General features: G+C 40.1%; 1 protein-coding gene across 1 annotated transcript in view; it reads right to left on the reverse strand.

Moving 5' to 3' along the window:
* Positions 1–18992, reverse strand: part of LOC123499278 — a 66022-nt gene extending 47030 nt beyond the window's left edge. The window contains 6 exon segments of the mRNA XM_045247079.1: positions 4535–4612; positions 12800–12830; positions 12832–12955; positions 14893–14952; positions 18172–18296; positions 18847–18992. Of these exon segments, the coding sequence (XP_045103014.1) occupies positions 4535–4612; positions 12800–12830; positions 12832–12955; positions 14893–14952; positions 18172–18296; positions 18847–18992 (564 nt within the window).
* Between the last annotated feature and the right edge of the window lie 3453 nt (positions 18993–22445).

The raw sequence follows: 22445 nt of genomic DNA on the forward strand, positions 1-22445 counted from the left end.
TATTCCCTCCTCCTCCTCCTCCTCCTCCTCCTCCTCGTGCTTCTACTTCCCAACATTCATTTCCCGGCGCCACCCATCACCTACAGTCAGTCTACGGAACGCTCCCCGCACCTCCCCGGCAGTCAGTGAGCGGCGGATACACCAGCACAATGGGAGAAAAAAACTCTATTTACATTTCCTCACAAAATAGGGAAAAGTTAGCTCAGAGTTCCATTTGCGAGGTGTTTCAGTTTTTATCCCTCGTTTGACTCCACAGGGACAGCCCGAGGAAGACTTCATTTCTAAGCAAGATTTTTATACAGTTCCTCTCTTTGTTGGAAATGGTGCGGGGAAAAGAAAGAGAGGCCGGAGAGAGATAGAGGAAGATAGAGAAATCCTTGCCATGTTCCCTCGCCCCCCTCCTCCCTCTCTCTCTCGTTCGTTTCTGGTTACAGGGAGCGGCTATAAACATACAATTGAAAGAGGTCGAGGCTGAGAAATGGCGGGAAGGATGAGATACCGGAAGATAAAAGGGGAAGGATGGAGGGAAATGCTAGAAGAAATGTAAATATACAAAAAAACAGGACTATATAAATGTTTGAAAGGTAAATTAATCAAGGGGACGAGTGACAAAAGGAAGGAATGTCACACGGAGAGAGACACAGTGACACAGAAATGTTCTTTATGAAATACACACACACATCAGTCTTAAGAAAAAGGTATTGTATTTTTGTCACACAGGGAAAGAATAAAAAAAAAAAAAAGGAAGGGCGAAAGAACAAGAGTGAGAGGTTGAGTGGGTGAACAGGGGGTTGGTAGTACGGAGGAGGAGGAGGAAGAGGAAGGGGAAGAAGAGGAGGAGGGTGAAAGAGATTTACGCAGAAGGGAAAATGCGAGACACTCTGGGAGAAAAATGCTGATTCAACAATGTATCTGTGATGATGACCTATTGCTAAAGGATGATGATGAGGAGGAGGAGGAGGAGGAGAAGAGAGGAGGAGGAGGAGGAGGAGGAGGAGGAGGAGGAGGAGGAGATGGAGGAGGAGGAGGAGGAGAAAAGATTGCTTTGATGGCGAGAGAAGTACTAGAACGAGTGGGGATTGAGAAGGAAAAACAGGAAAAAAAGAGGAGATGAAGACTGAAGAAAAAGGGGATAAAGGAAAGATTGAAAGATTGCCTTGATGATTGGGAAGGAGACACACTACTAAGAAAAGCATGGAAAGGGACAAAGAGAAAGAGGAAAAGGAGAGAGACAAGGAGAGGAAAGAAGAGGAAGAGGAAAAGAGAAAAAGTTCCTTAATGGGGGAGGGGAAGAGGAGATACTGGAAAGGGAAGAGCATTAATGGGTAAAAAAAAAATAAGGGAAGGGAGTTCTTGTAATGAGATGGAAGTAGGGAAAGGCGTTAATGGGGGAGGAAGAAGAGGAAGAAGAAGAGGAAGAAGAGGAGAGAGGACAGAGGAAACTGGGCAGGGAGAAAGGCTAAAGCTGGTATCTACTTTTTACTTACAAGGTGGTCACTGTTGGTGTGGTGAAGAAAGAGAGGAGGGGAATGGGGAACAGTGCCGCTGGAAGGGGAGGGAAGGAGGGAGGGAGGGTGGCACTTACTGAGGGCAAAGGGATGGGGCACCGGAAAGGTCGGAGTTTGAGTGACTAAAAAAAATAACAGTCGAGTAAAAAAACGCTTTAGGCTTATCTGGGAAAGGTGGCACAAGAAACGGAAGGGAGTTGGAAGAGAGACTTTGCTTCAATGCTCTTTATCATGGCGAGACAAGCGGAGAGGAAGTGGAGAATGGAGGAACGGAGAGAGGTAAGGAGAGGAAGGATAGGAGGTGGCCAAACACACACAGCAAGACGGGACATAACCTTAGCTGGACAGGTTCCAAGCCAGGCCAGCCCACCGTTTCATATCCCTACTCCGAGTTACTCTTCCCGTGAGTCGCCGTAACTCTCCCGCTGTGCTTCCTGGGGTCGCGGCAGCCTGGCAAGCACCTCCCCGTCAGCATCCCTTGCCCCTCGGTGCCTACGCCTCGCTGCGCTGGGACTGAGTAATTCTGGCACAATAAAACACTCAATGCTTTATGTATATGGATCTCCGGCAAGCCATACGCACGAGTGGCCTTAGGGAAGTTTATAGAGGACACTAAATTCACATTTATGGAAAACACTGAGAGGCAGTCGTTAGGGCGGGACGCTCCAGCAAGGAAAGGCCGCTAAATTTATTGAACACTAATAAATTCAATTTGCGGAGAGACTCTCATGGCGCGGCGCTTCCCTGGCTGAGGAGGACCTGCCTGAAGGAGTGCTGAGAGGAAGGGTACGTGACTAAAGAGAGAGTGACTTGAGGGGGCATGTGCTAGAAGAAAGAGAGGCCGAGAGGAGAGAAAGGGCAGAAGGAGAAGGCTGGGAAATGGGAGTGAACTGTGCCATAAGGCTGAAGATGATTGGGGAGGCACGAGAACCAGATCACAAAGCTGTGGAGATAGCTGGGAAAGAGTGAAAGGAAGACCAAGAGGAGGAGAAGGTTTAGAAGGCATGAAAAGGGCACAAGACTGAAAAGAAGAGTAAATAGGAGGAAAACAAGGGGCTGGAAAGCTGGAAAAGGAAGAGAACAAGGGCATAAAGCTGAGGAGACTGAGGGAAGCGAAGGGTAAAGTGTACGAGATCGAGGAAACGAAACTGGGAAGGGTAGAGAGCAGGGCGGCATCGGGAAGGCTCAGGAGATAAAAGACACGAAATCGAGGTACGCAGGAGACGCAGACAGGATCGTTCATAATCCAGTTGTCGCAGGTGGCGGTGAGAGGAAAGTCTTGTTATAATAGTACTGGCATTATTCATCGGACAGAAGCGGGAGGTGAAAGGTTAACGGGAGCGTACACAGGTTTGGTAAGTCTTTCAGAAGTACTCGGTGACACATACTTCAGCATTCTGAGGAGCTATAATAAATAGGACAATGACTAAAAGAGGGCGATATTACGTTGATAGTTTTCATCCAAAGGCTAGACAGCTGTATGGACGAGGATGAAAGATGAAGTTAGTTAGGTGAGGTTAGATTAGGTTAGGTTAGGTTAGGTTTCATCAAAATACTAGACTGGTAAAAGAATGAGGATGAAAAGGTTAGGTTTGGTTAGGTTTCATCCAGACTAGACAGCTGTATGGATGAGGATGGAAGGTGAATGTAGGTGAGGTAAGGTTAGATTAGGTTAGGTTAGGTTTCATCAAAATACTAGACTGGTAAATGAATGAAGATGAAAAGTGAAGGTGGTTAGGTAAGGTAAGGTTAGGTTAGGTTAGGTTTCATCCAGACTAGACAGGTTAATGGATGAGGATGAAAGATTGTGCGTGTTTAGTACAGGGATAACCCACGTATCATAAGTTTTAAGGTCAGCCATATTGAACAGCTGAAAAAATGGCAAACCGACCAAGCATTAAAAAAATAAGATCTAGAAAACAATGAATTCCACTTTTGACAAAAACAGAATGATAATAAAGTTTCTCGGAACAATTACGAAGAGCAAATTTATGTTTTTCGAAATGTGTTTTGATAATCTTTTTTTAAGTGTTCCATATTGAGGTAAGACCAAAGTGCAAAGAAAAGTAAGTTGTCACAGTGCACGGCTGCCAACTTCAATGAAAACTTTTGTGTATGCATAAGAAACTATTTACTCGTAGAAGAGCATTTAAAATAAGACAAGTAAATGTGCGCCAAGAATAACACCATCACATATTTACATTTATTCATCGTGTGTTCCCGGCGGTCTTATTCTTGCTTTCCTTCCCTTGAATTCCGCGCTGCTGTTTCCAGATAAGATTAGGTCACGGAGTCCTCAGAGTGGGAGACACGACTCAAAGCGGCGCAAAGACAATACTTTACCAGAAACACGGCGAGCTACAGTACGCGGACCATACACTGACACACATCTGGCTAATCCTCTTTAGCTGGTTACACTGTTATTTCAGGGAGTTTTGTATCTTTAGTTGAGGTATTAACACGATTTCTATGTTATGAACAGGACAAGCACTCTCCAGAGACCGGCCCTTTTAAATAGTGGTGGTGAGAGAGCAAAGTGTTTCCGAGTGAAGACTGCTGTGTGTGTACTGGAGAAGAAATATAATACTTGATTCATTAAGCCTTTCCTTCATTCCTTTGCCTCATCCAATGGTTGATGAGATGCTAATATTACCAATAGCACCACCACAACTGCTGCTGCTTTTACTACAACTACCACCACCACCACCAATACTACTATTAATAAAAGTACTACTACTCCACCACTGCTATTATTACTACTACTACTACTACTACTACTACTACTACTACTACTACTATTACTACTACTACAATACTATTACTACAACTACTACAACAGCACTACTAATACTACTAATACCACTAATACCACTTGTACTACTACCACTACTACGATTATTACTATTACTACTACTACTACTACTACTACTACTACTACTACTACTACTACTACTACTACTACTACTACTACTACTACTACTACTACTACTACTACTACTACTACTACCACTATTTCTACTACTCACCTTGAACCGATCGTCACTCGTGTAGGTGAATATTCCCACTGTCAGAATATGCAGGTCCCTTTGGCGAATCCAAGACACCTGGCGGGAGACAAAAGACAGGTATGAAAGACAGGTATGAAAGACGAGCAGATCAATAATCTCGAAGTGAGTGAACACAGAGGGCCACAGACGCACAGGTAAGCAACACGCGCAATGGAGCAACATACAGGTGAACACAGGTAAATATGGGTGACTTACAGGTGAGATACGGGGAATTAGATAAGTTACAGGTGTCTTGGGTGAGTTTAAAGGTAAAATACAGGTGTGTTATGGATGAGTTACAGGTATATTAGAGGTGAGTTACGGATTAGTTAATTAAGGTGCATATACATCTAGGTTGAGTCACTGGTAATCTAGAAATATGAAACAGGTGGGTTAATTAAGCTAGATAAGTCATATGTATGTGTCATAGGTACGTCAGTTAAAAGTTAATTAACCTAGATAAATTACAGGTGCGTGAAAGATTTGTTGAAGATAAGTTACAAGGAAGTGAATGGAGTTAGAAGTTACAGGTAAGGTTAAATGTAAAGATACACCTGTGCATATACCTTTTTAACGAGCACAGGTAAAATAAAGGTGAGTAAAAGACAAACAGAAAAGAGGTAAGAAAAACGTATGAAGAAAAATATGTAAAGTAAAGAAACGACGTAGAAACTTTGGTGGAAAAATAATGAATAGTGAAGAGGAAACTGAATTAGAGAGAAGGAAACTCATAAAAAAGACGAATCATTAGGTAAGAAGAAAATATGAAGGAAAAAAGAATGACATTATCAAACTGGAAAGAAAGAAAGTAAAAAAAAAATCATAATTACTACAAAGACAAGATTTCGAACAGGGGAAAGTTACAAGAATAAGAAAAAAATGAGCAACATATAAGGACGAAAAAAAAAAAAAAAAAGAGAAGCTAGGTAAGAAAATATTAAGAGAAAAAAGAAGGAGGACATCATCAAACTGTAAAGAAAAAAGATAAAATTTGGAAGAGAAAAAAGTCACAAAAAATGATAAAGAGGAAGATATAAAGACGAAAAAAAAGAGGAAATTTGGAAGAAGAAAATACTAAGAGAAAAAAATGGAGGACATCATCAAACTTTAAAGAAAAAAAAAGTTAAGAAATCATAATTACTAGAAAAACAAAATTTGGAAGAAAGAAAAGTAAAAAATAAAATTAGAATAAACTGATAGACAAAAAAAAGGAGGAAATAAATAAGAAAAAAGACTAAGAGAAAAATAAGAGGGACATTATCAAAGAAAAGTCAAGAATTCATAATCACTACAAAGACGAAATTTGGAAGAGGGAAAAGTACAAAAAAAATATAAGAAAAAATAAGTAAGATATAAAGAAGAAAATGAGAAAATAAGTAAGAAGAAAATATTAAGAGACAAAAAAAGAAGAAAGGTCAAGAAATCCTAAATACTACAAAGATAAGATTTGGAAGATTGAAAGGTCACAAAAAATCAGAATATAATGATAAAGAGCAAAATATAAACACGAGAAATTGAAGGAAATATTAATGAAAGAGAAGACAAAGACTGTACACAAAGAAAGTCAGGAAATCATTATTATTACGAAGACAAAATTGGGAAGAAGGAAAAGTAATAAAGAAATAAAAATAAAAGATAAAAAGCAAGACGAAAAAAAGAGCAAAAAAAAAAAAAAGAAAATCATCCTCAAACACACCAACTCCATCTTTCCATCCAACCAAAACAAATAAAAGATAAACAAAAATAAAGGAAAAAAAATATAAACAAACATGAAACAGGTGTGTGTGTGTGTGTGTGTGTGTGTGTGTGTGTGTGTGTGTGTGTGTGTGTGAAAATTGTCTTTTTTTCCTTGATATCCTTCCCTTTTATTATCTTTTACTTTCCTTATCATTCTTACACGTTATTTCCTTTTTTTATACCCTGTGTGTGTGTGTGTGTGTGTGTGTGTGTGTGTGTGTGTGTGTGTGTGTGTGTGTGTGTGTGTGTGTGTGTAAAGAGTGAATTTTTCTCCTTGCTTTCTTTTCTATTCCCTTTCTTCGTTTCTTTGTTATTTGCTTGCTTTAGTATTTCTTTTCTTGCTTTCCATCTTTCTTTCTTCGTTTCCATGTCATAATTCCCGTCTTTTCTATCCCCTCCTAGTGTGTGTGTGTGTGTGTGTGTGTGTGTATATCCTGCGGCCATGTTTTACGCAGTCCTTTGATGTCGCCGGAAAAACAGCAAATGAAGGTTGTCCAAAGTGGAGATATTTTTCCAACACGATTCTTTTTAGGACAAGGTGATCCTCCTAATAATGCCTCTAAATCTCCATCCTCCTCCTCCTCCTCCTCCTCCTCCTCCTTTTCCTTTTTGTTGTCTTCTTTCTTTCTTAATTTTCTTCATCATCTCTTCCTCCTGTTCCTTCCTTGTTATCTTTCCTTTTTCTTCTTTCTTTCCTTTTAAATTTTTCTTCATCTTTTCCCATTTCATTTTTTGTTTTCTTCCTTCTTTCTCTTCCTTTCTTAAATTTTCCTGATTTTCATCATTTTCTCCCTCCTCGTCCTTTTTTCCTTGTTGTATTTTCTATTTATTTCTTAATTTTCTTCGTCTTCATCTTCTCCTTCCTTCTTTCCTTTTGGTCTTTTTTTCTTTATTTCTTTTTTAAATTTTCTTCATCTTTATCATCTTCTCTCCCTCTTCCATTCTTATTGTCCTCTCTTTTCTTTTTTTTCTTTCTTTCAATTTTTTTTATCTTCATTATCTTCTTTCTCTCTTCCTTTCTTGTTTTCTTTCCTTTTTACTTTTTTTTTTTTCATCATCTCATCTTCCCTCTCCTTTCTTGTTTACTTGTTTCTAAATTTCGTTCCTCATCATCTCACCATCTTGTCTCTTTTTCGTTTCTCTCTCTCTCTCTCTCTCTCTCTCTCTCTCTCTCTCTCTCTCTCTCTCTCTCGTTAACATTCTACTCCAGCTAGTGTCATTTATCTTCCACCCATCCTTCCTTCCTTCCTTCCTTCCTTCCTTCCATTCTTCCTTCCTTTTTTACTGAATATATCTAGTTTCTCACATTTTTTCCCTCCTTCACTCTCTTTCCTCCAACACGTTTGGAGACAACTAACCTCGCATAAGCGTCTAACTCCCTTTCCTTATTTCTTTCCTCTTTCCCCTCCTTCTTTCTCTCCTTCTTCTCCTTCTATCTCCATTGATGAAGAGAGAAGAAAGGGAGAGAAGGCCAAGATGAGGGGAATGGAGGAACGTAGAGAGAAGAAAGGTGGAGGTAAATGAGGAGGAAAGAATGACAAAGAGGAGAGAAAAAATTGACTTCTTGTACGTATATAAAAGAAAAATGAGAGAAGGAAGGTATGAAGGAAGAATGAATGGCAAGAAGGAAGATAATAAATGAAGAGAAATGAAGGAGAAACGAAAAAATGAAGGAAACAGAAAAGAAAAATAAGACAGATTGTGTACAGAGAAGAGAGAAAAAAATGAGAGAAGGAAGGTATGAAGGAAGAAGTAAGAGCATGAAGGATGAGAATAAATGAAGAGAAATAAAGGAGAAACGAAGAAGAAGGAGGAAACAATAAAGAAAACGTAAGAAATATGAGCTACAGAGAAGAGGGAAAAAAACGAAAAGGAAGTTATGAAGGAAGAAGAAATGGCAAGAAGGAAGAAGATAAATGATGAAAAATGAAGAAGCAAAAAAAGAGAAAGAGAAAACAGTAAAAAAAAACAAAAAAAAACAAGAAAATTGACTACAGAAAAGAGAGGAGAGAGAGAGACAGAGAGGAAGAGAAAAAAAAGGAGATAGACACAAAAACAAGAGCAACTGAAAAGAAGAAGTAAATATGGAAGACAAAAAACATGGAAAAAAAAAAACTTATCACATACTAAAGGCAAAATCCAAACAGAGAGATAAAGCAGATGAGACAGAAAGGAGGAAGAGGGAGAGTAGAGAATAATAAGAAGCGTGGGAGAAATATGGTAAGAAAAATAGAAGAAAAAATGTTTATTCTCACACACTAAAGCTGAGATTGAAAGGAAGGAGGTAAGGCAGGAAATGAAATGGGGAAAAGGAAGAAGGAAAGAGAAAAATGAAATGGAGGAAGGGAGAGAAAAAGGAAGAGGGAGAAAATGAAGGGAGAGAAAAGGAAGAGGGAAGGAAGGGAGAGAGAGAGAAAAGGAAGAAGGAGAAAAGGGAGAGAGAGAAAAGGAAGAGGGAGAAGAAGGGAGAGGGAAAGAAAGAATTGAAGTGGGAGAGGGAAATGAAATGGGAGAAAATGAGAAGGGAGAGAAAAGGAAGAGGGGAAGGAAGAAATTAAATGAGAGCGAAATGAAATGGGAGAAGGAAAAGAGGAAAAGGAAATGAAAAAAATGAAATGAGGGGAAAGGAAGAGGGGAAGAGATAACCATAAAGAAAAATGAGAAGGGGAAAAGTAAATAATGACGAAGTAAATTAAGAAAAGTATAAGAAATTTTAGTCTTTCATAATAAGGTTTAGATTGAAGGAGGGAATAAAGGAGGAAAATAAGCAGGAAAAGAAGAGTAGAAGAGGCAGAAAGTAAGACAGGAAAAATGAATAAAAAATAGAAGTAAGAGAAGGATGGGAAAAAACTGCTTTCCCTCATAATAGAGATGATATTGAAGGAAGGAATAAAGGGGAAAAATAAACAAGAAAAAGAAGAGTAGGGAGGCAAAAAGTAAGACAGGAAGAAAAGAACAAAAGAAAAGTGAGAAGTAAGAGAAGGATGAAAGAAAAAAAACTGCTTTTTCTCATAATAAAGTTGAGATTGAAGGAAGAAATATGAGGGAAAAATAAATAGGAAAAAAAAAGTAGGTAAGGCAGAGAGTAAGACAGGAAAAACGAATAAAAAAAAATAGAGAAGTAAGAGAAGGATACAAAAAAAAAAAGCTTCTTTATACATACGTGAAGCAAATGGGGCATGGATACAGAAAGAAAAAAAGAAAATAGGGATGAAAAATTGTGACCCATACAGGAAGAAATAAATCAGCCATAAACATACTAGAAAAAAATGAAACCCAGCTTGTTCTTACGTAAAGGGAAACTATTTCAACGTAGAGAGAGAAAAAAAAATAAATAAACTACATTTTTACCAAGGAGAAGTTCAAAGGAATATAACAAAAAAATTACTTATTCTTATACAGGAAAAGAAAAAGTTGACCTCTTCAGAACTGGAATCCATTTTTACCTTGACTCTGGATGTGAATAGACGATTGTATTTACATTAAGAGTGTATACAGGTCGGAAGATTAATGGCCAGAGTCTTCACTGTTCTAATCCCCACATAAGTTTCTGAAGCTGTGTAAAATCACCAAATAGTAACCAGAAGAGATATGAAAAAAGGTTGTTCTACTGAAGGGGTTAAATAAGTATGTAGAAAAACGCTTGCAGGAGAAGATAAAGTGAAATAGGAACACAAAAAAAAATAAATAAATAAAAACTTACCGATAATTCTGAGATACTAGATTTTTTTTTTATGTAAGAGGAAAATCCGGCCAAAGGCAAAAAAATAATTGATAAAAAAAATCCCACTGAGGTGCCAGTCCCTAAATTAATTAAATAGGATTATGTATAGTCGGAAGGGGAGTCTGAGGATGGCATAGGAATCTTTTTATTAATGTAAAGTAAAGACTGCAAGAAGATTCAAATTTGATTATCCAACCTTATTAATGTTAGAATTAGCCCCTGAACCATGATTGAAGCCAGAACACCACGCTTGGTCCCGCGGGTAATCAGGCAAAGCTCCAGAGGTAAGCCCTCAGATGGCGTGCAGGCAATTCCACCAAACATGTTGCTCCTTCAGGTGGAATAGCTAAGCAATAACCTCGCCGGAGTAGACAATCCCTCCACCATTCCATTCATTAGCATTCTATTAGTAAGTTGAAGGCGTAACTCAGGTGTGAGGTGGGGAAAGGTGCAGCGCAGGCGATCATTGGTGTCTCAAGGTGTTTTACGGTGACTTGTATCTTTGTTTCATGTTTTCTATTTTATTTCAGTAAGTTCAATTTCTTATGCCTGCAGTTTCGTGAAGTTCAAAGCGATATATTCACCTATGGCTTAGTTGATCTACTGAGTACCTTGACGCGTTTCCATATTCATTCTGCTTACTATTTGGTGACTTTATACAGCTTTGGAAACTTATGTGGGGATTAGAATAGTGAAGAATGTGGTCATTAATCTTCTGATCTCCATAGATCCTTCCTAATCTCAATAAAATGGTTCAAATCGTACACAAATTTCAAGGTAGAAAGGTGTCGCAATACTGAAGGGGTTAAGTTCAAAACACTGACTGTAAGGAATTAAAAGCTAAGGCCATATTTCTTTTTACCTGCAGTTTAGTCAAAAAGTTCAAAATACAGATACTTACCTACAGTTCAGTTAAGTTCAAGGCAAATTCCTGCAGTTTAGTTAGTACATTCAAATCATAACCCTTTACCTGCACTACTAAAATTCAAACCATAAATACATGCAAATAGTTTAATTTATAAGCTCAAAGCATACTCAGGTGATTATCATTTGGCGTACCTGTGTGTTCCGTGCCACCTTGCCATAAATACCCAACATTCCTCTCACCTTCTATTAGTCAAGTACAAGTGAAAACCGAAGCGAGGACTCTACTAACAGGTAAGTTGGGAAGCCGCACTATAAATATTTCATCACTTTCTTTACCTACAATTTCCCTTCCGGCCTAAACTTCCATGGGCGGGAGAGAGGAACGGGTCAGCGGCATCAGGGCCGAGTGAAACTTTGCCTACTTGTCTTCATCTGTACACCAAACTTAGGACGGTTTTGTGGCGGCAAACAGAGGAGGCGGACGGAGCTTCCATAACATTACTACCTCGGAAAAAACTGGGAGGGGCAGGTGCAGGAGCGGGGCGCAGGCGAGGCTAATCACAGGGGGTGGTGGAAGAAGCCGGATGAGAGAGGAGCCCTTGGGATACGAGTATAGCACCTGAGACGGGGAGAGGGAAAGGGAGAGGGAGAGAGGCACGCTTCCTGATGTGCTTTTTTTTTCCCGGAGCTTGGCCTGACGCAACACACGGCCGCCGGAAAACTACAACACGAGAGAGAGAGAACTGTGCAATCGATATAGGAGTAAAGTTTGTCCTTCGCAGCAGCTCCACGCGAGGCAGTTACCCGGGTATAGAGAGCCGCTTCAAGCTACCCTGCCCTTACCTGCCACTGCCCCTGCAAGCATAGATACCTTTAAACCCTTGAGCACCATGATGCGTTTCCATATTCATTCCGGTTACTATTTGATGATTTTATACAACTTCAGAAACTCGTGAGGGGGATTAAAATAGTGAAGACTGTGGCCATTAATCTTTTGGACTCCATAGACCCTTGTTAATGTGAATGAAATGGTCTAATCATGCACAAATCTCAAGGTAAAAACGTGTCCCAGTATTGAAGGGGATAATCCTGGTTTAAAATCCCTGGACTCCTACGTAATTCTTTCCCAAGGCACGGGCACACAATTCTTCCTCGATTCCTTGAACTTTAGACGAAAGGGCAAAGCTCCTGATTTAGGCCCTGGAGACTTGGTGGGCCGTGAATAACCAATGGTCGTAGTGTCTTGTTCTGTGCCTACAACTCCTCACAGGTACATGCTCAGGTGAATGGAGGCCGTGTTGTAGCGAGGCGAGACAGTGATGAATGTGAGGCAGAGTTGTTGTTGTTGCACCTGGCGGCGATCACGGCCCAGCACAGGTGTGTCTAACTAACAGGTAATGAATGCAAGAGGAAGGCACTGCTCTCTCGCTCTCCTTCTCGCTCTACCTCTCTCCTACAAGACACAAGCATTGTATTCCTCCTATGAATAGCTTATGAACACCGACACGAAGGAGGAGGAGGAGGAGGAGGAAGGGAGATGGAGGGAGCAGAGTGAAGGAGGGAACGGCGTCTGGGAGCGGTGACTACTAGAGTGAGGAAGATCGCAGGAATGTTTGATGCGAAGGGAAGACATCTTGAAACCAACTTACATATTAAAATTTTCAAAACGTGTTAACAGATCGAAAATCCTAAGAGTGACACAGATACTTTTATCATTAATGACGAATACTCACGATCTTTTATTGCCCAAAACTACAAAGTAAACTAGAAATTAAGAGCATCGACATCTAAAAGAAAAAAAAATGGAGAGAGAGAGAGAGAGAGAGAGAGAGAGAGAGAGAGAGAGAGACATTAACAAATCCAAATGAACATGGTAGTAACACAAATCAACTCAACTAAACACCAGAAACACTCACATCTTTATGGCCGAGGTTCTTCACTTGGCAGGAGGCTGGCGCGATGTCCCAACACAGCTGTCACGTTGGTGGGTCCGTTGCCGAACACTGCTGAGTTGTGGCTGTTCCCGCGGCCCCAGGTGATGGTGTGCTGGAGGCCCCCGCGATCGTAGCGTCCTGGGGGAGACAAAGAAGGTACTGGGGTGAGTGACTAGTGGTGATAATCCATTCAGACAGTTTAACATATTTTGACGGCATTTTAAGACGGTTTGGCACGTTTTGAGGGCATTTTAAGACATCTTGGCATATTTTTAGGACATTTTAAGATAGCTTGGCATGTTTTTAGGGCATTTTTAAGACCGCTTGGCATGTTTTGAGGACATTTTAAGACAGTGGGATGTTTTTAGGGCATTTTAAGACAGTTTGGCATGTTTTGAAGGCATTATAAGATAGTCTGTTATGCTTTGAGGGCATCTTAAGACAGTTTGGCATGTTGTGAGGGTATTTTAAGACACAGCTTCAGAAACGTATGTTGGGATTAGAATAATAAAGACTGTCGCCATTAATCTTCTGACTTCCATAGACTTTCCCTAATGCAAGTAAAATCGTCGAGTCATGCGCAAAAATAATATAGAAAGTGTGTCCCAGTATTGAAGGAGTTAAAGGTGGTATCAGTGGTGGTGATAGTGGTGATAGTGGTGGTGGTGATACTTGTGGTGATGGTGGTGGTGGTCTATGGAATGCAAAGCTAAGTTATTCCAGTGATGGTGATAACAGTGAAGGAAGTAATAGTGGTGATGGTGGCGATGGTGGTGAAAGGAAGCGTAGGTGTTGGGGTGAATATCTGATAATGGTGGTGGAAGTGATGGTGGTGGTGATGGTGGTGGTGGTGGTGGTGGTGTCAAACGCTGATAAAAAGTTAGATAATTAGAATAATAAGACGAGTAATGATGGTGGTGAATAAAAAATGGGAAAAAAAAACATTGAATTGATGAATATGAAAACAAGAAAAGATAAACATCAGAGACTGTGGTGGTGATGGTGGTTGCAGTAGTAGTAGTAGTAGTAGTAGTAGTAGTAGTAGTAGTGTGGTGATGATAGCGGTGGTGGTGGTGGTGGTGCTGCTGGTGGTGATACACGTGAACAAGAACTGGGATAGATCGGCTAGAAAATGTCAGAAAGGAGACGTAATGTAGTAAGTAAGTAATGATGGTGATGATGGTGATGAGGATGAAGAAGATGATGATGATGATGATGATGACGGTAACAACGAACTCATGAAAAAGAAAAAGAACAAAGAAAAAAAAAACAGAAACCTCGGTAAAAGAAAATAGTGCAGTGATGAAAGAAGACAATGCCAATAAAAGAGACAAAAAATAAAACATGAAAAGATAAAACAAAGCAACAAAGAAAAAAATAAACGGTAACAATGAGATAAAACGAAAAAAAAACAGAGAGAGAGAGAGAGAGAGAGAGAGAGAGAGAGAGAGAGAGAGAGGCGTGTATTACAAATAGACGGATAAAAACGCACGCTAAAATGAACTGTAAATAGCATGAATACAAGGCGAGGAAGGAAAAAAGAGGTGGAAACGAGGCAGTCAATAGCGGTGGAGAAGAGGAGGTGGAGGAGGAGGAGGAGGAGGAGGAGGAGGAGGAGGAGGAGGAGGAGGAGAAAAAAGAGCAGAAATGTAGGAGTAAGAAGCGAGTGAAGGGAGAGGAGGAGTACAGGAGAGGAGTACGGGAGGAGGAGTACAGGAGGAGGAGGAGGAGGAGGAGGAGGAGGAGGAGGAGGAGGAGGAGGAGGAGGAGGAGGAGGAGGAGGAGGAGGAGGAGGAGGAGGAGGAGAAGGAGAAGGAGAAGGAGGAGGAGGAGGAGGAAAAGGAAGAGGAGGATCAAGGAAGGGAGGAGGAAAATGCTCTAGTCCCACGAGGCATTTACCAAGAAGGAAGAAGAGGAGGAGAAGGAAAAACCAGACGAAGAAGAAGAAGGAAGAGGAGGAGGAAGACAAGGAAGATGAGAAATGCGAACGACAGAAATAAGAGAAGAAGGAATGGAAAAGACATAAAGGGAAAAGATGCTGTGCTATTACAAAGATTCTCGCATTTACAACTTGCTTTTGTCTCGGAGCAGGAATAAGCAAGGCAAGAGCGGCGGGGAGCAGTGGAACGCCTCCGCTGGGGATGATAAAAAGCGGTTAACGGGCCAAGTGTGAATCAAGCAAGAGTCGAGGGGAAGAAGTTGGCTTATTTACACCTGATAATTCAACACGACTACTTTGAAAACATTATTGTCAGGTCTTATTTTTTTATTTTCCCTTTTTTTTCTGATCTTGTTATTCCTTTTTTTTTCTTTTTCTTATTTATCACTTCTTTTTTTTTTTTTTTTTTTGGTTTATTTCTTCTCTTGTTCTTATCTTCCTTTTATTTATTCCTTTCTGTTATTGTTTTTTTTTTATTTTTTATTCCTTCCTTCTCTCGTTTTTATTTTCTTATTTACTCCTTTCCTTGTTCTTATTTTCCTTTTTATTCCTTCCTCTTCTTGTTTTTATTTTTATTTTTATTCCTTCCTTGTCTTTTTTTTTTATTTTCATCTTTAATTCCTTTCTTTTCTTGTTTTTATTTTCATTTCTATTCCTTCTCCTCTTGTGTTTTTGTTTTTCTTACTTATTCCTTCCTTCTCTTGTTTTTTATTTCCCTTTTATCTATTCCTTCCTGTTCTTATTTCTATTTTCCTTTTAATTCCTTCCTGTTGTTGTTTCTATTTTTCTTATTTATTCCTTCTTTCTCTTTTTTATATTTTTATTTTTTTATTCTTTCCTGCTCTTGTTTCCTTTTATTCTTTTCTTTTCTTTTCTTGGTAGTGTTTTTCCTCCCTCATGGTTTAAATTTGTTGTTGTTGTTGTTGGTGGTGGTGGTGGTGGTGGTGGTGGTGGTGGTGGTGGTGGTGTTATTGTTGGTTGTCTTTTTAAAGGATTGTTACCCATGCACACTTTTCTTTTTTTGTGTGTGTGTGAGGGGGGGTGTCGTTATCCTTTTTTCTTATTTTCACGGTTAAAATCTTTTCCTTCACCTTCAGTTTCTTTTTTCTTATTTTCACTGTTAAAATCTTCACCTTAACATTCATAGTTTCTTTTTTTTTCAATCTTAGCTTCATTATTTCATTCATTTGTATTGTTTATTATATTCTTTTTTATTATTCATTAACTTTTTTGTTTTGTTTTTTTAAGTTGTATTTTTCTCTCGGGTTACAAATTCATACTTTATTAATTTCGTTTTTTTTTTTTCAGTCATTCTCTTTTCCTTTTAATTGTTTTGTAGTATTTGGTTTGAAGGACATTTTTTTTTATTTTTTTCTGTTTAGTGTTCATATTCTCTTTTCCAATTTCATCCATAACCTTTTCCCACATCACCATTTCTCAGTATTCATCAGTTTTATACAAGAGTTTTTATCTAAAGAAAAAACATTTACAAACAAACGTATTTTCTCCCACTCAGCATTCACTGTCCTATCATCCTCTATCATGCATCTTTCACACCTCTGTAATCCAGGCCTCTTTTTCCCATCTACCCTTCCCATACAACCAAAAGAAAAAAAAAGATCCCCGCCATCTTCATTTAAACCTTTCAACAGATATCATTCACATCCACTCTAACCCAGCCAGCCCTTCCTTCCTATCTACCCTTCACATACAGCCAAACCAATAAAAAGAACCCCATTTTCATTTAAACCTTTCAACATCAATCTTTCGCATTCACTCTAACCCAGCCCTTCCTTCTCATCTACCCTTCCCATACATCCAAAACAAACCCCTCCCTACATTTCAATTTCATACATTTCCCTCTATTATCTTTTATCACTTATCTTAAAATCCCATTCCTTCTAACCCTTTCGTCCCTTCCCTTCCATTACAAAACAAAAAAGAGAACCTATTATTTCAATTCAGTACATTTTTCTCTATTACTTTTCCATTACTTATCTTTAACATCATATTCCTTCTAACCCTTTCCCTTCTAACCCTTTCCCTTCCCATTTATCTTTCCCATACAAAGCAAAAACAAGAAAGCTTCACTGTTACAATTTAACACACTTCCTTCTATAACCTTTTCACCACGTATCTGTAACATCTCATCCCTTCTACTCCTAACCCAGATCTGCCCTTCCTCCACATTTACCCTTCCCATACAAAGCAAAAAAAAAAAAGCTTCCATTTCACTTTAATACATTTCACTCTATTACCCTTTTTCCCTCTAGCGTCGTTTCCCTCGCCATCATTCAGTGTCAGAAACCTTTAGCTCCTCGTTTACTCGGGAATTTTGTGGGGGGCGGTTTTCTAGGGAGCATTTTACACTTGCCCTGGAGGAGAAAGCCGCAGTACTTCATCAAGCTTCTGCAATCTACCACACGGTTTCCCCTGAAGACTTTTTTCCTTAGCCGTTCCATCCAATCTCCCCGCGGGTCATCTGCCGACGCTTGAGAGAACGGGCCGGCTCCCATCATCCCAAGTGGAGCTCTCTCTCTCTCTCTCTCTCTCTCTCTCTCTCTCTCTCTCTCTCTCTCTCTCTCTCTCTCTTTGTGTGTCTATTTGTCTGTCTGTTTCTATCTTACGTATGTATTTGACATTCTCTCTCTCTCTCTCTCTCTCTCTCTCTCTCTCTCTCTCTCTCTCTCTCTCTCTCTCTCTCTCTCTGTCTCTGTGTTTATTGTTTCTCTGTTTCCATTTCTGTTTCTGTTTCTGTGTGTATTTGGCTTTCTCTCTGTCTTAGTCTCTCTCTCTCTCTCTCTCTCTCTCTCTCTCTCTCTCTCTCTCTTTGTTTTCTTCGCGTTCTTTCTCTGCATCCCTGATTACCCTCCAGGAATAGACTCTCCTGTGCATACTACAAAACGTCCCTCCCTCGTGCCCCCTGTGTATGGTCAATTACAAAGCACACCAATATCTTAAAGTAGCACCCAACCTATTATTTCCCTCCCACCACGAGAGCCCTGACTCCAGCCCCATCCACGCCCTGCTATACCCATGGCCCGCTCTATCACGCTCCGTCCCGCCTCGCCTAGCCCCATCCAGTTCTCCCGACGCAGCATTCGAGGAAAAATAAAAGAGAGGTCGTGAGATGCTTTCAGACTTCCATCCTATTCGCAAACTGTGTCCAGAGAGAGAGAGAGAGAGAGACTTCCCTCATCAACTGTTCAAATCGTACAGAGCAATCTACACTCTCTCTCTCTCTCTCTCTCTCTCTCTCTCTCTCTCTCTCTCTCTCTCTCTCTCTCTCTCTCTCTCTCTCTCTCACACACACACACACAAGAAAACAGTGAATAGCTTGTGTGTATGTGTGTCTGTGTGTGCGTGTGTGTCTTATGATATATGTATACATTTTTTCTTCGCTCCGCCACCCCACAGGAACTAGAGACTGAAGGAGAGGTATGAAAATAGCTTAGCCTGGTGTGGATGTGATAGCGAGGGATTTCAACATTATCGTGATCTGAGTGTGGAGCTGAGAACAAAAATGTGTTGAAGGTTCCACTGCAAATATGATAACATGTGTATGCTATATGAAGAGATTTCAGTCTAAAATGCGGTGAAAAAATAAGTTTATAGTCTCGTAGGTAAATCTGATAGCAAGAGTACTTTAACAAAACCGTTTCAGTTGAGAATAAAATAGAAAAGTCATGTTGAAGTTCTGAAACTATACTAATAAGAGATTCGAGTCTAAAACTGCAGCAAAGATACCAGTTTATGATCTCCAAGGAAAAAAATTATGTAGGATAGTTACATAATCTTTCGAGTACCATGACGTGTTTCCTATACAGTTTAAAAAATGTGGGGGTAAAAATAGTAAAGACTACGGCCATTAATCATTTGACGTCCATACACCCTTCCTAATGTCAATAAAAATACCATAATCGTTCACAAATCTCAAGGTAAAAATGTGTCCCAGTAATGAAAGGAGCTAAAGAACCACTTAACTCCAGAAAAAAAAAGTGAAAAAGAAAAAAAATGAGAAAATAGATAGTAAGATGAGCCACAAAACACAGCAAACCAGAACAGACCAGACCAGACTAGACCACTTCACAGCACCATCAATAACTGGCTGATACACGAGGCAGAAAACACATCTCCAGCCTGCTGTGTCCGGGTCTCATCAGGGGAGGCAAACAGGGGACGTGTGTGCTGCCAACCGAGGGAGGCCAGCCCGGAAATGGCCAAATATTGACACATGATCCCCACACACGCCCATAAGGTGCTCTATTACCTGATAAGACCTCCTCACGCTTCTCCTCCGCCGCCGTGGCCTTGTGTGGATATAGCGCCTCAAGTGGGTAGTGTTCCTCCCGAGTATTGTTGGAAGTGGCTTTATTAGTTCGTGGTGTTTGGCAGGGTTTACTTCCCCCTTTGCCTGGCCACCTGTTTGTCTGTGTGTGTGTGTGTGTGTGTGTGTGTGTGTGTGTGTGTGTGTGTGTGTGTGTGTGTGTGTGTGTGTGTGTGTGTGCTCAGGTGCTTGTATCAGTGTGTGAGTGTGTTTGATTTGTGTGTGTGTGTGTGTGTGTGTGTGTGTGTGTGTGTGTGTGTGTGTGTGTGTGTGTGTGTGTGTGTTTATCTATATTTGTCAGTGTGTTGAGTCTCTCTCTCTCTCTCTCTCTCTCTCTCTCTCTCTCTCTCTCTCTCTCTCTCTCTCTCTCTCTCTCTCTCTCTCTCTCTCTCTCTCTCTCTCTCTCTCTCTCTCTCTCTCTCTCTCTCTCTCTCTCTCTCTCTGTGTGTGTGAACCCGTTGGTCAGTCAATACTCATGTCTCTGCCTGTGTGTTACATCTGCTGGCGCTCTCTCTCTCTCTCTCTCTCTCTCTCTCTCTCTCTCTCTCTCTCTCTCTCTCTCTCTCAACGCTCACATTTATCCATACTGCCCCCGCCAAGCACACACATGTACCCCCCTCCCCCTTCCTTCCCTTCCTCCCCCTAAACACAATTTCTAATATGAAAGCCAACACCAAGCAGCTTTATAAATCCTGTTTACGCCACCTTTACAACCCAGTGACGGGATTATCAACCCTCCCCACCCGCTGCTCACATCCCCTTCCCTTCACTTCCCCTTCCCAGTCACTTCCTTTCCTTTCCCATCACTTCACTCTCTTTTTCTTCACTTCCCCTTCTTTTCCTCATCTTTTCCTCTTCCCTTCCTTTTCCTTAACCTATCTTTCTCTTCCTCTTCTCCTTCACTTCTTTTCAACTTTCCTTTCTCTTCACTTCCCCTTCCCTTCCCATCCCTTCCCCCTTCTCTTCCCCTATTCCCTTCTGCCTTTCCTTCCTTTCCCTTTCCTTTCCCTTCTCTTCCCCTTCTCCTTACTTTCCTCTTCACTTACCCTTTCTCATTCACTTCCTGTCCTCCTTATCTCCCCCATTCCTTGTCTTCCCTTCCTCTTCCCTTCTTATCCTCCCCATTCTTTCCCTTCCTTATCCTCTTTACTTTCCCTTCACTTCCCTTTTCCTTTCCCTTCTCTTCCCCTTCACCTCCTCTTCTCTTCCCCTTCCCTTCATCCCTTCCTGTCCTCCTCTCCAGTGAATCAACTCTTATAAAGGTCGGGAATGACATGATTTCCAGGTGACACTCAAAACTGTGGCTAAAGACGAACTAGTGTGAAAAGGGAACAATAAGTAAGAAACCATGAGTATTGTGTTCAGAAATGGTGTTTTTTTACCTTGAAGTGGTATGTTTTCTCTCTCTCTCTCTCTCTCTCTCTCTCTCTCTCTCTCTCTCTCTCTCTCTGGTTTTGTTTCTTACTTTATTTTCGTAACAGTTTCATTCTCTTTTATTTTATCCTACTTTCTCTTATTTACTTACTTATTTTATTTACTTCTTTCTCTAATTTGTTCTTGTTTCTTACTTTATTTCGTAATGCTTTAATTCTTTCATTTTGTTCCACTTTCCTCTTCCTTGCTGATTTTTTTTTTTTTGCCTCTTTCTCTCTACTGTTATATTCTTTTTCTTTTTCCTCTTCTGGTTTATTTATTTATTCACTCTATTTTCTATTTTCTACGATTCTGTTCTCTTTAATTTTTCTTTACTTTTTGTAATTTCAATGAAGCTTTCTTTTCTATTTTTTTTTTATACCATGTGGGCTTTTCACGGGAATTTATGGGCTAAAGGGGATACTTTTTAGGGTACCTCCTATCTCAAAGCCCACCCGCTAGGAAACCGTTGCCCTGAGTGAGGAAGCCCAACCTGCACTCAGACCGTGGACAGGATTCGAACCCGTGCGCTTGGAGACCCCTCGGACCCCAAAGCACGCATGGTTCCTCAATTCTTTCCTTTCTATATTCTTATTTCTGGTTCACATTAATTTTTCCCTCTCTAATTGCCCTTCACTTTCTTCTTGTCTAGAGAAAAAATGTTGACAAGATTCCTTTTCTAATAGTTTTATGTTTTATTATTCTATTTCATATCTTTTATTACTTTCTACTTAATTTGCAGCAAGATTTCCCTTATTTCTTTACTAATTTCGGAGAGACAAACTTTCTACGTTCTTTGCAAATCTTTTCGTCATTTTTTCCCTTTAACTTTCACCAATGTTTTTAATCCTCCTTTACTTTATTTTCTAGTTATACGCAGAAGAACTTCCTAGATTTTTTTTCGCAATATTTTAGTTACATTTCCCGCCCTTAATTCAAACTGATCTTCTCTTTAATCCTCTCTAACTTTTTTTTCCAATGTTTTCGATCCTCCCTTACTTTATTTTCTAGTTACGGAGAGCTGCTTTCATGATTTTCTTCGCAATATTTCTAGTTACATTTCCCTCCCTTAATTCACGCCGATCTTCTCTTTAATCTTGCCTTACTTTCCTTTCTAATTTCGGCGCAGAGTTTCCCTTCAGAAGCAGACACGAATACTGACGGTGTGTGTGTGTGGGAGGAGGGATATTGTGGTGCCGCCGCCTCCTCCTCCTGGATTAGGGCTGGCGGCGCATCCACTAGTGTTGACGGTGGAGGCCGCGACGCCCCTCACACATACTAACGACCAGAGGAGCGTCGTGCCTTACTGAGGAGACTGGGAGGCGGAATTATTGACGGGAAGATAAATGTTACAGTGTCAGAGAATTGGTGGCTAACCTTTGGGAGACGAGAGAAAGATGAAAGATTAACCTTTTAGAGAATTGTGCTAAGTAGACATTATTCATTCTCTCTCTCTCTCTCTCTCTCTCTCTCTCTCTCTCTCTCTCTATCACACACAATTTCGACTATTCCTACAGAACATAATTTCCGAAAAGAGTTGTCTCCCTGAAAGGCAAAAATTATCTCCCTGTAAAGGTTAGGCGTTCTGATACTGATACACTGACATTTACCACGCCTTAATAATTTGTTCCTTTTCACGGAAAATGGACGTATCTCACTGCCCATACCTGCCACTTTCTGTCTGTCTATCTATCTATCTATCTATCTATCTATCTATATATATATATATATATATATATATATATATATATATATATATATATATATATATATATATATCTGACCTGGAATAGACACTGCAGATAAATAGACAGATAGCAGGTGAATAGATAGATAAAGAAGAGAGAGAGAGAGAGAGAGAGAGAGAGAGAGAGAGAGAGAATTCGCAGATAGATACAGACATATTCTGTCCGCGGTTCTAATCTAATTCATTTTGAGAAATATTCTTA

This window comes from Portunus trituberculatus, chromosome 49 (genome assembly GCF_017591435.1).
Source record: "Portunus trituberculatus isolate SZX2019 chromosome 49, ASM1759143v1, whole genome shotgun sequence".
Lineage (NCBI taxonomy): Eukaryota > Metazoa > Arthropoda > Malacostraca > Decapoda > Portunidae > Portunus > Portunus trituberculatus.